This window comes from Carassius carassius, chromosome 14 (assembly GCF_963082965.1).
Source record: "Carassius carassius chromosome 14, fCarCar2.1, whole genome shotgun sequence".
NCBI classification, from domain to species: Eukaryota; Metazoa; Chordata; class Actinopteri; order Cypriniformes; family Cyprinidae; genus Carassius; species Carassius carassius.
In genome coordinates, this window is record NC_081768.1 from 13,184,766 (window position 1) to 13,198,474 (window position 13,709).

Here is a 13,709-nt window from a genome sequence, read left to right on the forward strand (position 1 = left end):
ACCAGATTTTACATTGGTTAAAAAAGTGACAACCTAACGCAGTATTTATTTATTTATTTAAGTTAATTTGTAATCTAAATGCATAGTACTGGTCTTATTGTGAATGATTCACTTTTTAATATTTTTTGGATCTTGTCATTTTGAATCAAAATGTCATCTTGATCAAAAGAGAAACAAAAGCTCCTTTCTGGTGACTTGTGTCAGATGTCTCCAATCACTTCATCTGCATAAATCCCGTCACTTGTTAAAATTGATTGCAAGCTTGCATTCAAATCTGCCTTGATCCAATCAACAGCAATCGATAGATAGAACCAAGTCTCCGCCTTACTTATAAGTTCAATAATCAGTTACACTCTAATGTATGTTACAATATTGAAGAAAAGATCTGTTGCTACATTTATAAGTACATTGCAACTTTAACTTTAAAAAAGTATTTGTGAATATAGGAATGTCATTCAACCTATCCATGTTGACATCTGCCTTAATTTTGCTACCTGCCGCCAAGTTACATATGAATTTGCACAAATATACTAAAGTTTTTTGCACAAATATACTAAAGTAAATTGGACACTCATCCCGTTCATCCTTTTCGTATCTCTGCAATCCTTTTTTAATTCCTTCATTTAGCTTCATTTTTCCTTACTATTTCCTTACCCATCACCAAATGAAAACCGCTGATTTAGACCGCATGTAAAGGTGCTCTTAAAGCATATCAGATGTTTGTGCACACACAAAGGCTTTTGAAATAGAGTGCAGTGCTTTCCAGATGCTTCGCTCTTTTGCACATCACACTGTATGTGGGTTCTCTAATTTCCTCTTCCTATTCTCCTTCCAGTCACACCCCCAGCTCATCAAGCGTCGCATCTCTCCTCTTCCCCACTCCCGTAGCTATTCGCTCAAGTTTTATTACTTTGAGATCTTTTATTTTCATGGATTTTATCAGTCATAAAGAGATAGCAGCGTCTCCTGACTCCGCGCACTGTAACGTGTGAACACAGGCAGGGCTCTGATGGAGTCTTTGACTTTAATGGAATGAGAGTGCGTCTGAGCGGCGGGCCGGCGAGCGGGTGCTCTTTCTCCAGCTTTGGCGGAGGCGGGTGCGGAGTGTGATTAGATTTCCTGCTCTCTTGGATGGAGTCAATATAGGTAGCAGGAAAAGGAAAAGCAAGCTGAGCAGGCGGTGTGGGCTGCTGCCAGATGAACACTCCTTTATTTCTCTCTACAGAGACCAAGACTCATGCTAGCAGGTTTAGCCTGGCATTGGTCATCACTGCTGAGTCAGTGAGTCACAGATGCATCTGAATTATGTAAAGAGTCTGTACAGCCGCTGTGTCTTCATTGACTTCATTGGCTCAGAATAGATCAATTCAGTGGCCCTGAAAAGTATTTGGAAACAACAAATGAAACTTTCATTTCTTTTGGTTAAACCTGCTGGTTTGTGAAATAGGTGTCCTAGCAGAGTAATCACATGGACTGCAAACCTTTTTTAAATAATACATATCACCATACTTTAATCCAGTTGAGTATTAACAGTACATTAAAACTATTATTTTGTATTACAAGTTTTTTGAAATGTTATATATGCAAAATTATGCAAAAATATGCATTCATTTTCATAAAAGCACAGAATGCAAAATCCTTTTTTCTTAAAGTGTGCTTTTGCAGTGGTCTTCAAAACCGTTGACACTGTTTTATGTTTTGTAAGGCAAAGATATATGTAGATATTCAAGTGTGACTCTATAAACACTTTCTGGTCTCTTTATTTGTTTAACTTTGATATGAAACTAATAAAAATCCACAGTGACTGTTACTCTATGTAATGCATTTGACACTTTGTCCATATCTGTAATGACATTTGGCTCTCTCTCGCTCAGATGCACCCACAGCCAGCTCTGCCAGCAGTGGGGCGGGAACAAGCAGTGCAGCTCCAATCAGTGACGACTTAGACATCTTTGGACCAATGGTATCCAACCCTCTGCCCTCAAACACCAACACAAACCAGGTACACCAGTCCACTACTGCAAACATCAATAGTTAGTGTGTGTGTGTGTGTGTGTGTACTGTTTTGGATCGTTTACAGGGCCACACATTTGTATAATGTTATGGGTATGACAGATGTTTTACAATGTGAAGGTGGTTTACGAGGACACTGCAAATGTCCTCAAACTGTAAAAAAGTATTACAGTTTCCACAAAAATATTAAGCACCCAACTTTTTTTAATAAGAAGAACATAGATGATAATAATAAATGTTTCCTGAGCATCAAATCAGCATATAAGAATTTCTGAAGGATCGTATGTCACTGAAGTAATGGTTGCTGAAAATTCAGCTTTGCCATCACAGCAATCAATCATTTTATATATATTTTTAAAACATATATATTTGTTTTATATATTCATGTTTATTTTAACACAATATCATGATCTTCAGTCATGAAGTCAATGTCAGTGCTATGTCAGCATTGCACAAACCACCTGAACTCTTTTGGTACATTTAGTAATTTGTCATGGCATGTGGTAGTTAACGCTAAGCAGACCTTCATAGACCAGTGTGCCTCATTTGTAAAGGATTGGACGTACGAGTTAAACAAGCAGCATTATTTTTCTTAGGTCACATAACGTGTCAGTTCCTGCCTGCCCTCATTCAGTCCGAAATCAACTGACTAAGAGAGACAAAGAAAAGGTCAAACCCAATTGTTTTAATTTCCTCCACAAACATCATGATTACATTTTGCCTGTCTAGTTGCGGCTGACAGAATTGATTCGCAGGGTCTCCCTGGCCAAAGAATGCAGCATGAATAATGAGGGTTATTAGCATGTATTACGGCCCTTCACTAAGGAGAGTGAAGAGGAGATGTTTAATAATGTCAAGAGAAGAGCAATAAAAACCAAATCATGTTAAGAGGAGACAGAGAAGTTTGGCAAATACACAATGTATTTTCAAGATTTGTTTTTGTTGGCTGATGTTGGTGTCTGCATTTTCCTTATTTTTACATTTGAATTACTTTTGCCATCATCTAATGCTGACTTAAAGTTAATTTATGCACATTAATAAATTAATAACACCGTTAAATGTAGTCTCCAGCAGATCTCACAATGAATATAAATTTTTTTATATGTGGAAATTCAATGATTCATTTTAGTTTTAGTGTTCAATTTTTCAAATATTTAGATAAAATGCTCTTGCAATTGCAAGATTTGTCCATTACCGGGCATGTTTTTTTCATATTGTAATAATTATCAACACAAATATTATAAACACAAAATAATAATATAACACAAGAATAAATATTCAGCCTATGGTGAATTTTATTTGGTGAAGGGCGATAAGTGACCTTAGACACTTGTGTAGATGGGCAGTGGGCTAAAAAAAAATGTGAAAACCACTGATTTACACTCTTACAGCCAATCAGGACGCTTGAGGATCTCAGCATGAATAGCAATTTGTCTTTGTGGAAGCTCGTCTTCACCTCTGGGACCCACTCTCACGAACCCCACGCTGTCTTTACTTTCGTCTTTTCTCCCTCGATAGCGCCATATGTCATTTTTGACACGAATGAAAACGAGGCTGTGAGGAACCGAAGGTACAGTGTTATCAAAAGATCTTACTGTTGTTTAACAACATACTGATTGTTCAGCTGACGAAACATCTTTCTGAAAGAATTTTCAGTAGACAAAACTCTAGAAAACAATTTTGAATTTGTGATTTTTGAAACATAAATATTACATAAGCATTACACAGCACATGTCTTTGTAAAGTCTATCCTTCACAGCTTAGTTTTTCAATATGGCGTCTACCCTAACTAAGGACCTTTTCCATTTTTCTTTCATACTCGTTTTGACCATCATTCTCAGAATGGCTTGAGCTGGATTCTCTTTTTGATCTTGGAAGCCTGAACCTGTGCTGAAGCCAGAAAAGTTGCTTGATAAAAAGCCTTTTCCCCACTTGAATCAATGTTTTATTGAGAGGTGTGTAGAGCCGCTGGACTGACTTGGACTTCTCGAATAATTGATGTTCTCCTACTCTGCTCTGGCCAAATGGAAATCAGCCTTTCCTTCACAATGTACATTTGTACACACATTCTGCATTCTCATGGGATGCTAATAAAGGATAAAGAGGAGCTAAAGATAGATCACTTGAAAATAGTAAGCGAATGCTCAGGGCTTTACAAAGCATTCAGTCTCAACATCATGCTGTCAGTCTCTGCTCTTATTCTCCAGAAGAATCGAGTGGCAGTGGGTGTCTGATGAGGGAGGATGGCAGCATTATGGTTGATTCTTGTTTGTTGTGTTTTTTTAGAGCCTTTGTGTGGAAGATGTGTCTGAAAGAGCCACACATTGGCTCTTTAAAGAATTTGGAGGCTTTCCGCGTATCTAAAGATGTGTCACTTATTGGAATTGGATTGCTTATGTATGTAAATGAGGATTTGTTTTTCTCCAAACAGTGAATTTTGGAAGCAAGAGCGCCTGCAGGAAGTGCACAGAGAAGCCAGACCTCGCCTTCATTTTAAAATGATAAAAATTAACTTCAACTAAAATGAAAACTCAAAATATAAAAATAAGTTAAACAAAAAGATGAGAGTGTGAGAGACAGTTGGGCGTCTTTGAGAAACCGCCAGGCTTCCATATTCTCCATTCCTTCAGTGTGACTCCAGCCGATGCATGTTAAACTGTCCTCACACTTCCTCTTTTCACATCTCATCTACTGCCAGCTTTTATATCAGCCCCTGAGACATACACACGCAGTCTCCTCCGCAGGACTGCCCCCTCCCTGCAGCTTGTATATGATTGCACAACTGCTAGCCAGTTCTGGTATCCCATGATGCTCGGTTAACAGCCAATCCCTTCCCATTATTGACATCCTGACCAGCCTGTTTCTCTCAAGCTCCCTAATCAAGCTGTCTGCGCACATAAGGGCTGTGAGAATATCACCATCAACATTTCATGAGCGTTGTGGAGGCAGAACCTCTCTGCTCATTTGCATCATGATAATTAACATAATAGACACGTGATGTTTATCACTGTTGTGGGATTGTCAATTAAGAAGTTGGTTGCACATTATAATACGGTTCCATTAGTTAACAATAGTTCATGCATTAACTGGCATTAACAATAAGCAGTACATTTGTTACACTGTTTAATAATCTTTTTAAATGCTGTTAATAAAAACAGCATATTTTATTTTAATAATGTGTTCCAGATTGTCATTGATTAATAAAGGGTTTAGGATTATTTTTAGCCAAAAACCCATACTAAAAGAGCTGGTTTTAAGATCGAATAAACCAAAAAAAGGCATTACAACAATGTAATCTAAAGCAAGAAAATTTAATATTCATTTTGATATATTCTAAGGATTTAAGAGTGTTGTTTAAATTATTATCGTTTTTAAAGATTAATTTTAAATAAGTGTTAGATTAAAGGAAATGTGAGTGATCTAAATTTAAAACTAGGGTTAATGAGCAAAAACAAGTACATAACCAATATCAGCCTTTACCAATAAAAGATTAAAAAAAAAACATACTTCACTGAAAAATAAAAAAAGCTTCATATACAATTTATTTCGAAACAGTTTTCACTCAAAAATTGCTAATAAACTTCACAATAATTACAAAAAAGGCAATTAACACATACACATTAGAAAAAGTATTAAACAGAAAGACTGAAATAGTATTTGTTTGTAAAACATACTTTTTTTTCTTAAACCACCATGACATGATTTGACCCCAAAATCACACATCTCTCCACTTCCATATGATCCTCTTAGCATTTAGCTGCTTATTATCCTATTAAAATGAGGATTCTAATGTATTACAGGGTTGTTTGAATTCTCTAAACCTCTTCCTGCTCTTACACTGATGCAGTCTACCAGACTAGGTCATGTAATTGCAGAAAGGTTTGCTTTAAGTAATTTTGCTTGGTACCATCTGTCAGCTGTTTTCCTGCAATAGTCTGGCCCCAGAATCTGCAGCACACAGGATGTATAGTGTGCTGACTCACTAATGAATCATTCAGCTGTTTTAGAGGCATATCTCATCGAAACCCACTGTTGGCCCTTTAAGAGAACAACTATTGATCTGCCTGTGTTCTTTGAGCTTTGTGGGCCCTAACTCTCAACATATGGGCATGCCATGCAACACACATTCAGCACTGCATGGATACAGCACAGTGGAAAACCACATTGAGCCTGTAAGAGTGCATGTGGATACATACGCTGTTTCTACACACACTAGAGCTGCAGTGTAGGCAGTCTCAGTGTTTCATGTGAGTGTTTTAAGCACAGATGGTTTCTCAGTAGGACTTATGCCTAATGAAATCTGAGCTAGTTCAGTGTGTACACCTCTACAAAGGAAAAGGCTCTGTGGTGGCCGGTGTGCTGCAGGGCGACTGCTTTATCCAAGTTTTTAATTCAGACTTTACTGCAAACCAATGTTTTCACTTTTTTTGTGTGGTTTTGTAATAGCAAAGTCTTTTTGAGACTAAGGGTGTATTAACACCTGTCTTGAATCAAACTCAAGTTTGTTTCCCCCTTTGGTGTGAAACTTTTGGGCAGGTGTGAATACAGCAATTGCACTCTGGTGTGGACCAAACAACCGAAACCGAGACCCAGCTGAAGAGGTGGTCTCAGTCCCCTTCCAAACAAACTCTGGTATGGTTGAATGGATAAAGCAATGAATGGATGACCTCAAGCACACGTGTGGTTTTGTTTACAGTTTCTGGTTCACTTGCAAGTTTATAGAAATATATTCTTCTTGTAATACTTGTAAGACAGCTGTGACAGTAGTCAGTGGAGGGATGTTGACCTGATATACATGATGAAAATTCTACTCTTGGGGCTTTATTTATCAATTAATTTTATTTTTTTTCATACAGTGCATTTTTTGAAAAATGCTGCTGCTTGGGGCTTTAAGTCATTTATTTGTTTTATATTATTTCATCCAGTGTGTTTTTTTTTTATTCAGTGTGTTTTGGAAATTTTGCTCTTAGGCTATTCAGAGTTGTACATTTTGCATTGCCATTCTCATTGCCAGTGTTGTATTTCAATGTCTGGGAAGTTACTTTTTACTACTTTTTACTTTTTACAATGTTTACAACATTCAGCACCAACAAATACATTTAATCTACACAGTTCAAAAACACACATTGTACATTATTCTTACATAAGTATTACATTACATCCTACATTACATATACTATACGTTTAAGACTAAGACATACCACATTACATATACTATATGTTTAAAACTACACCCTAAACTTCACAGCACATTCACCTCTTATTCAACTCAATGATAGACTGATGCACAAATGAATGCTTCAGCCTCACTCTGTTGAAACTTGGGACTCAGTACCTCCGATTAGACGGTAAACTCATTATGCAAGACCTGATTAGAATCAGCTACTTTATTATTAGCTAGCCTTAACAAGTTGTTATATGCTAAATCATATCGCTTCTCAAGAAACTTGCCAACAATCCTTGAACAGATTTTTATGTGAATAAACAATTTTGTTTTTAACTTAACCGATAGACTCTTGTACCATATAGAGTAACAGTATTGCAGTATACAGTCGTGGCCAAAAGTTTTGAGAATTACATAAATATTGGAAATTGGAAAAGTTGCTGCTTAAGTTTTTATAATAGCAATTTGCATATACTCCAGAATGTTATGAAGAGTGATCAGATGAATTGCATAGTCCTTCTTTGCCATGAAAATGAACTTAATCCCAAAAAAACCTTTCCACTGCATTTCATTGCTGTCATTAAAGGACCTGCTGAGATCATTTCAGTAATCATCTTGTTAACTCAGGTGAGAATGTTGACGAGCACAAGGCTGGAGATCATTAATTCAGGCTGATTGGGTTAGAATGGCAGACTTGACATGTTAAAAGGAGGGTGATGCTTGAAATCATTGTTCTTCCATTGTTAACCATGGTGACCTGCAAAGAAACGCGTGCAGCCATCATTGTGTTGCATAAAAATGGCTTCACAGGCAAGGATATTGTGGCTACTAAGATTGCACCTAAATCCACAATTTATAGGATCATCAAGAACTTCAAGGAAAGAGGTTCAATTCTTGTAAAGAAGGCTTCAGGGCGTCCAAGAAAGTCCAGCAAGCGCCAGGATCGTCTCCTAAAGAGGATTCAGCAGCGGGATCGGAGTGCCACCAGTGCAGAGCTTGCTCAGGAATGGCAGCAGGCAGGTGTGAGCGCATCTGCACGCACAGTGAGGCGAAGACTTCTGGAAGATGGCCTGGTGTCAAGAAGGGCAGCAAAGAAGCCACTTCTCTCCAAAAAAAACATCAGGGACAGATTGATCTTCTGCAGAAAGTATAGTGAATGGACTGCTGAGGACTGGGGCAAAGTCATATTCTCCGATGAAGCCCCTTTCCGATTGTTTGGGGCATCTGGAAAAAAGGCTTGTCCGGAGAAGAAAAGGTGAGCGCTACCATCAGTCCTGTGTCATGCCAACAGTAAAGCATCCTGACACCATTCATGTGTGGGGTTGCTTCTCATCCAAGGGAGTGGGCTCACTCACAATTCTGCCCAAAAACACAGCCATGAATAAAGAATGGTACCAAAACACCCTCCAACAGCAACTTCTTCCAACAATCCAACAACAGTTTGGTGAAGAACAATGCATTTTCCAGCACGATGTAGCACCGTGCCATAAGGCAAAAGTGATAACTAAGTGGCTCAGGGACCAGAATGTTGAAATTTTGGGTCCATGGCCTGGAAACTCCCCAGATCTTAATCCCATTGAGAACTTGTGGTCAATCCTCAAGAGGCGGGTGGACAAACAAAAACCCACTAATTCTGACAAACTCCAAGAAGTGATTATGAAAGAATGGGTTGCTATCAGTCAGGATTTGGCCCAGAAGTTGATTGAGAGCATGCTCAGTCGAATTGCAGAAGTCCTGAAAAAGAAGGGCCAACAATGCAAATACTGACTCTTTGCATAAATGTCATGTAATTGTGTAAAAATCACAGAAACAACTGAAACAAAGATCTAAAAGCAGTTTAGCAGCAAACTTTTTGAAAACTAATATTTATGTAATTCTCAAAACTTTTGGCCACGACTGTACTCATAATCACAGACATAAAAAAATAGCCAAACAAACTTTCCTCTCACTACGTAAGTCCTAAGACGACGAAGAAAGTTAATTCTCTGCTTTGCTCTTTTACAGAGAGTATCAATATGGTCCTTCCAAGACAGCATATAATTTACCATCACTGATTTTTTCATTATGAATAACAATAGTTTATGTACAACCATTAAATCTGGACCCAAATTTGATTTCTTCAAGTTTTACTCATATTAATAACAAGATCATTATTCTCACACCATCCTACCAATTTTGTCACACCCATTTAGACCACAATATAATCAGTTTCTTTTCTGGTTTGCTTCTTTTAAGTTTTGTCTTGTACACAGGAATCATGTATAGCCACTGTGATTCCGGCAAATACATGGGTAAAGTGTTCTGACAATTGTTCCCATGTCGCTAGATTTTGCACTTTCACATTGCCAGTGATCTTCCTTCAAAACAGCCGGTAAAAGAGTCGCGCAATAACTCGAACACGTTATTAGATCTGGCTTTTGTTCACACAGCGCTCGTCCCGGGATTGAACCCGGCAATTTTACTAGGTCCCCGACCCGGGTTCAATGCCTGAATCAATCCCGGGACATGTTTGCTTTCACACAGAAGGGGACCTGGCAATGTTCCGGCAATTTGCCGGGTTTGACAGTCTCCAATTAGCATGTAAATCGCCCAACACTACCATGGGTGAATCTGAATAGCGGAGCTGAACTTCATGAACATGGTCCGCTATCAGGCTGGAGGTTTACCACAAGGTGGAACATATACCACAAACAGCAAAATAAAGCATATTCTCTAGGCAGATAGAAAGGTCTTAAAGTCAAGCCGAGGATTTCCACATTGGGATCGCACATCCTATATTTGATGGATTATGCTCAACACCATTAATCATTTATATACACACAGATGCTGCCTCTTCTGCTTTTGCCCGAAACTTTATCTCTGTCAGCTCACCAGTGATTTACCAGTGTAAATCCAGGGACTTCAAAAAGCGAATCAGGCATTGCAGACTGTAGCCAACTTTTGGTAAAGCACAATAGAGATGACTCACAAAATTCATTACAGTAACTTTGTGTGATCTTAACATATCTACTTTGTTATTCAGAGAACGCAGGTTACCGAAGACAAAGGCGGCCGATTAGATTTTTTTTGCAGTCGGTTCTGAATTGTACTTGCAGGCTGTGAGTCAGAAGCGTCAGACTGTCCTTGCAAGGTTGGAACTACCCCACTTTATAGAAACAGCCTTTGATCACAGACGCATTGTAGGCTACTTTCCCTTACAGTCCTCTATTAAATGTGCTGCACACATCTGAATATTTGGGTTGAACTTTTCTGGAACAGTGTTGTAAATACAACTTATTTAAATACCACTTATTTCTAGTTATGTCCTCTTTTGGAAGGCCAAACAAAGTAGTTTCGCTTTCACACCCGAAACACACAGCATCTCCAAAACATAGCGGCGGCAGCAACAATACTACAGCTATAAATCAAAGTTATCCCGCCTTTCTTTGCATGGACATTTGGGTGGTAGTATGCAAATCTTCCCATACACTGACATAGACATGTGTGGCATGTTTAAATGAGGCATTTTAGGAGGGCGTGGTCGAGTCTTCATTTTTATAAAGAATATCTCTTTGGGTTTAAGACTTTAGACTTAAGACTTTGGGCTTAAGACTTGAAATCGCATCATATGATCCATTTAATCCCGCATTGAACCGAAATTCCTACGGGTAGTTGGAGCTTGAATCACCAAACATAACCCATAAAGGGCCAATCGTCCCAAAAATCCAAATAAGAATACACTTCTCCCAGCCTTCATCTTTCCAGTTTTACAAGACTCCAACCAAACATTTAACAAACATTAATAGACATTAGACGAGACAAAACACAAACATGGTGTACTGAAACGCAGTGCGCCGCTGAGACTCTAGGCTATTAATGTCATCGGTGGCAGATTTTGTGTGTTTGTATATGGAGTGTCAGAATTGTGGTATTCTGTAATCCAAAGGCTTCTGTTTCCACTCTTGTTCCGCCCCGTGTTTGTCCATGTAGTTAGTCTAATCCCCATGAACTCATATATGCCTCAGTCCTCTGCATCTGATTAAAACAACACACCCACTGTAGGGGTACACGGAGGTCTAAAGAACCATTAGCATGGAGAAAAATGCTTTTTTTTCAGCCAGATGGCTTAGTTGCGTCATCATCTAGCAGGTACTAATGGGGCCATTCTAACCAGCGTCCCTTGGTCCCATGCCTGCCCTATTCATGAAACCTTTAGAAACCATCATATGATAATATCCCAAACTCGTAGACAACATTACAGATACAGACAAGTTCATGAATGGTCGGTTCTTATGAAGGACTGCCCCGAGGAACCGAGGATTAACTCATTTCATGCTCCAGCCCCACACAATGCGAATTCACATGTTACCAGCTCTACCTTAAAGCCAAATATCTAATCCTTAAAGGAAACATGCAATCCATTCACACGTCTCAGGAAAAGGTGAGTCCATCGCTCGTGACCACATGCAAATTGTTGGGATATTTAAAGAACACTTATGCATATTTTAGGATTCGGGGACAGTAAAGCATCAAGTGTATTAATTTTTCTCTTTACCAGACGGAGTAAGCTGGCCTTAATTGGTCTTGCTTTTTTCACATTTATAATGTGTGTATGTATGCGTGTTCTTACTTTTCCAGGACAGCTCATTTTCTTAAAAGTATTCTAGAGGCAGAATGTCCTTGGGTATGCAAGTAGGCATCGGATGTTAGGACTAGGGTCAGAATGCCATCATGTTTTATTCTCAGGTTTGTCAGGGGAAAATGAAGCTGAATTATTATAAGATAGAAGGAATGAATTTCTTTTTGATGAATGCCTCTTTTTATAGATGTCAATGTATTAACTTATGAGTTATATTAATAAATGTGATTTAATTTGTAAAATTAATGTATTAAAATGTTTAATACATTGGCAGCCTTTTTTCGCAGATACGCCCCAGAAAATAACATCCATTTTTCATAGAATCGCAGAAAAAAACTGAAATGGTAAATTAGTGCCATACTGGCCTTTGATACTTAAGGTATTTTTGGTCATGTGTGGAGAAGAAAGTGAAATCATGCCACGTATACGTAGGAATGTGATCTGCACTTAATGGCACTATGACTGAAGTCTAGACCAGCAGAGTATCGATCAAGGCCGAAGTGAGGCAGTGGATACATTACTGAAGGATGCCTGGAAGCATATAGGTCAGAGTGCTAATGCAGGCTCAGATTTCTTCATCTTCTATCTGTAACCAGTGCTAAGTAACACAGTTAACTGATCCCAGAGCAGCACCGCAGGGACGTACTTCTTCAGAATGTCTGCAGGACCAGTGCAGTTCATGAACACAACACCACAAAAGCATCTCTGCAGCCTGGGGCTGATGGGATGGTTTTTTATAAGGAAATTCACAGGTTTTTTTAAGGCATACTAAGGCAACTACTTTCACACCTACATGATGTATTTATGAGTAACCTGTCTTTTTTACTCAATCTGATATTTGGATTTTTTTTATAGTTTGCAAATAGTTTGTATTTGTTTATTTTCCCCCTTCATATTGTTGATTGTGTAGCTGTGTATTCCCCAGATGGCCTCGTGTCTCATCCGCTCTTTCCTGCTGACTGATCCTCAGACTCTGAGCTGCAGTGGGACCTTGGCAGGGTGGCACTGCCAGACTCTGCTCTGGCACATACCCAGCATGCACCCACTGCTGCGAACAACCGTCTTCACCAAATCCAACCTAACATTTGTGATTTTGGGGCACTTCTGTTCTTTTGTTTTTTCGCTTTTTTTGTGTGCTTGGGTTTTTCTGGTTTCCCAGGCAGAAGGGGGCTTTGGGGGAAACTGGATTAGCCCAGCCCACAGCACCACCAGAGTGCTAATTATCTGTGTGGGGCTGCTAATCAGACAAAGCCTACTCTGTTGCACATAAAATCTCTCTCTCTCTCTCTGTGGGTATGGGGGGGGGGGGGGGGCGAGTGAATTGTGTTTGGGGGTGGGTAAAGCTAGAATATGCATGGTGTTCCGTGAATGTCACAGTGAAATACAGGCTGCACTGTGTTTGGATGGTGCGTGTGTGTTTCTGTACTAATGTGGGGGTGGGAAAGAGCAAATATTCATGGGATTGGTGCCACACTAAATGTGGTGAATGAGAAGGAGAGAGATTATTATGAGAGTTCATCCGAAATTGCATACTTTCAAATTAGATAGATGTTGTTTATTCTATCTGTTGTTCTGTCTGTCTGATCATTCTATTTTTCATTTTCTTGTTCTCTCCGTCCATTCAGTACACCATTCTGTCCATCATTCTATCTCTCCATCTTTAAAATATAGATGTATACATGTGCACACAGAAGGTTTCTTTCCCTCTTATTCATGGATTATAGAGAAAAATATCTGTTCCTGTCCCTGAATACTGGAGTGTAGGTGTCCTGGCCTCCCCCTCCTCATCTATTTTTAATTCTAATAGCATTTCCTATGTCCCTCTGCGGACTCCCGTATGGATCCCTTCAAATGTCACTCATATTACAAATAGAGAAAAGGGCTTATGTCATCTCTTTTTCATAATGTGGCCTG

General features: G+C 38.9%; 1 protein-coding gene across 5 annotated transcripts in view; it reads left to right on the forward strand.

Annotated features, from left to right (window-relative positions):
- Positions 1-13,709, forward strand: part of smap1 (small ArfGAP 1) — a 102,762-nt gene that overhangs the window by 78,193 nt on the left and 10,860 nt on the right. For all 5 annotated transcript variants that reach the window (XM_059566188.1, XM_059566189.1, XM_059566190.1 and 2 more), the window contains one exon: positions 1,875-2,002. In XM_059566188.1, coding sequence (XP_059422171.1) covers positions 1,875-2,002 — 128 coding nt within the window. The remainder of the gene's footprint in view (positions 1-1,874; positions 2,003-13,709) is intronic.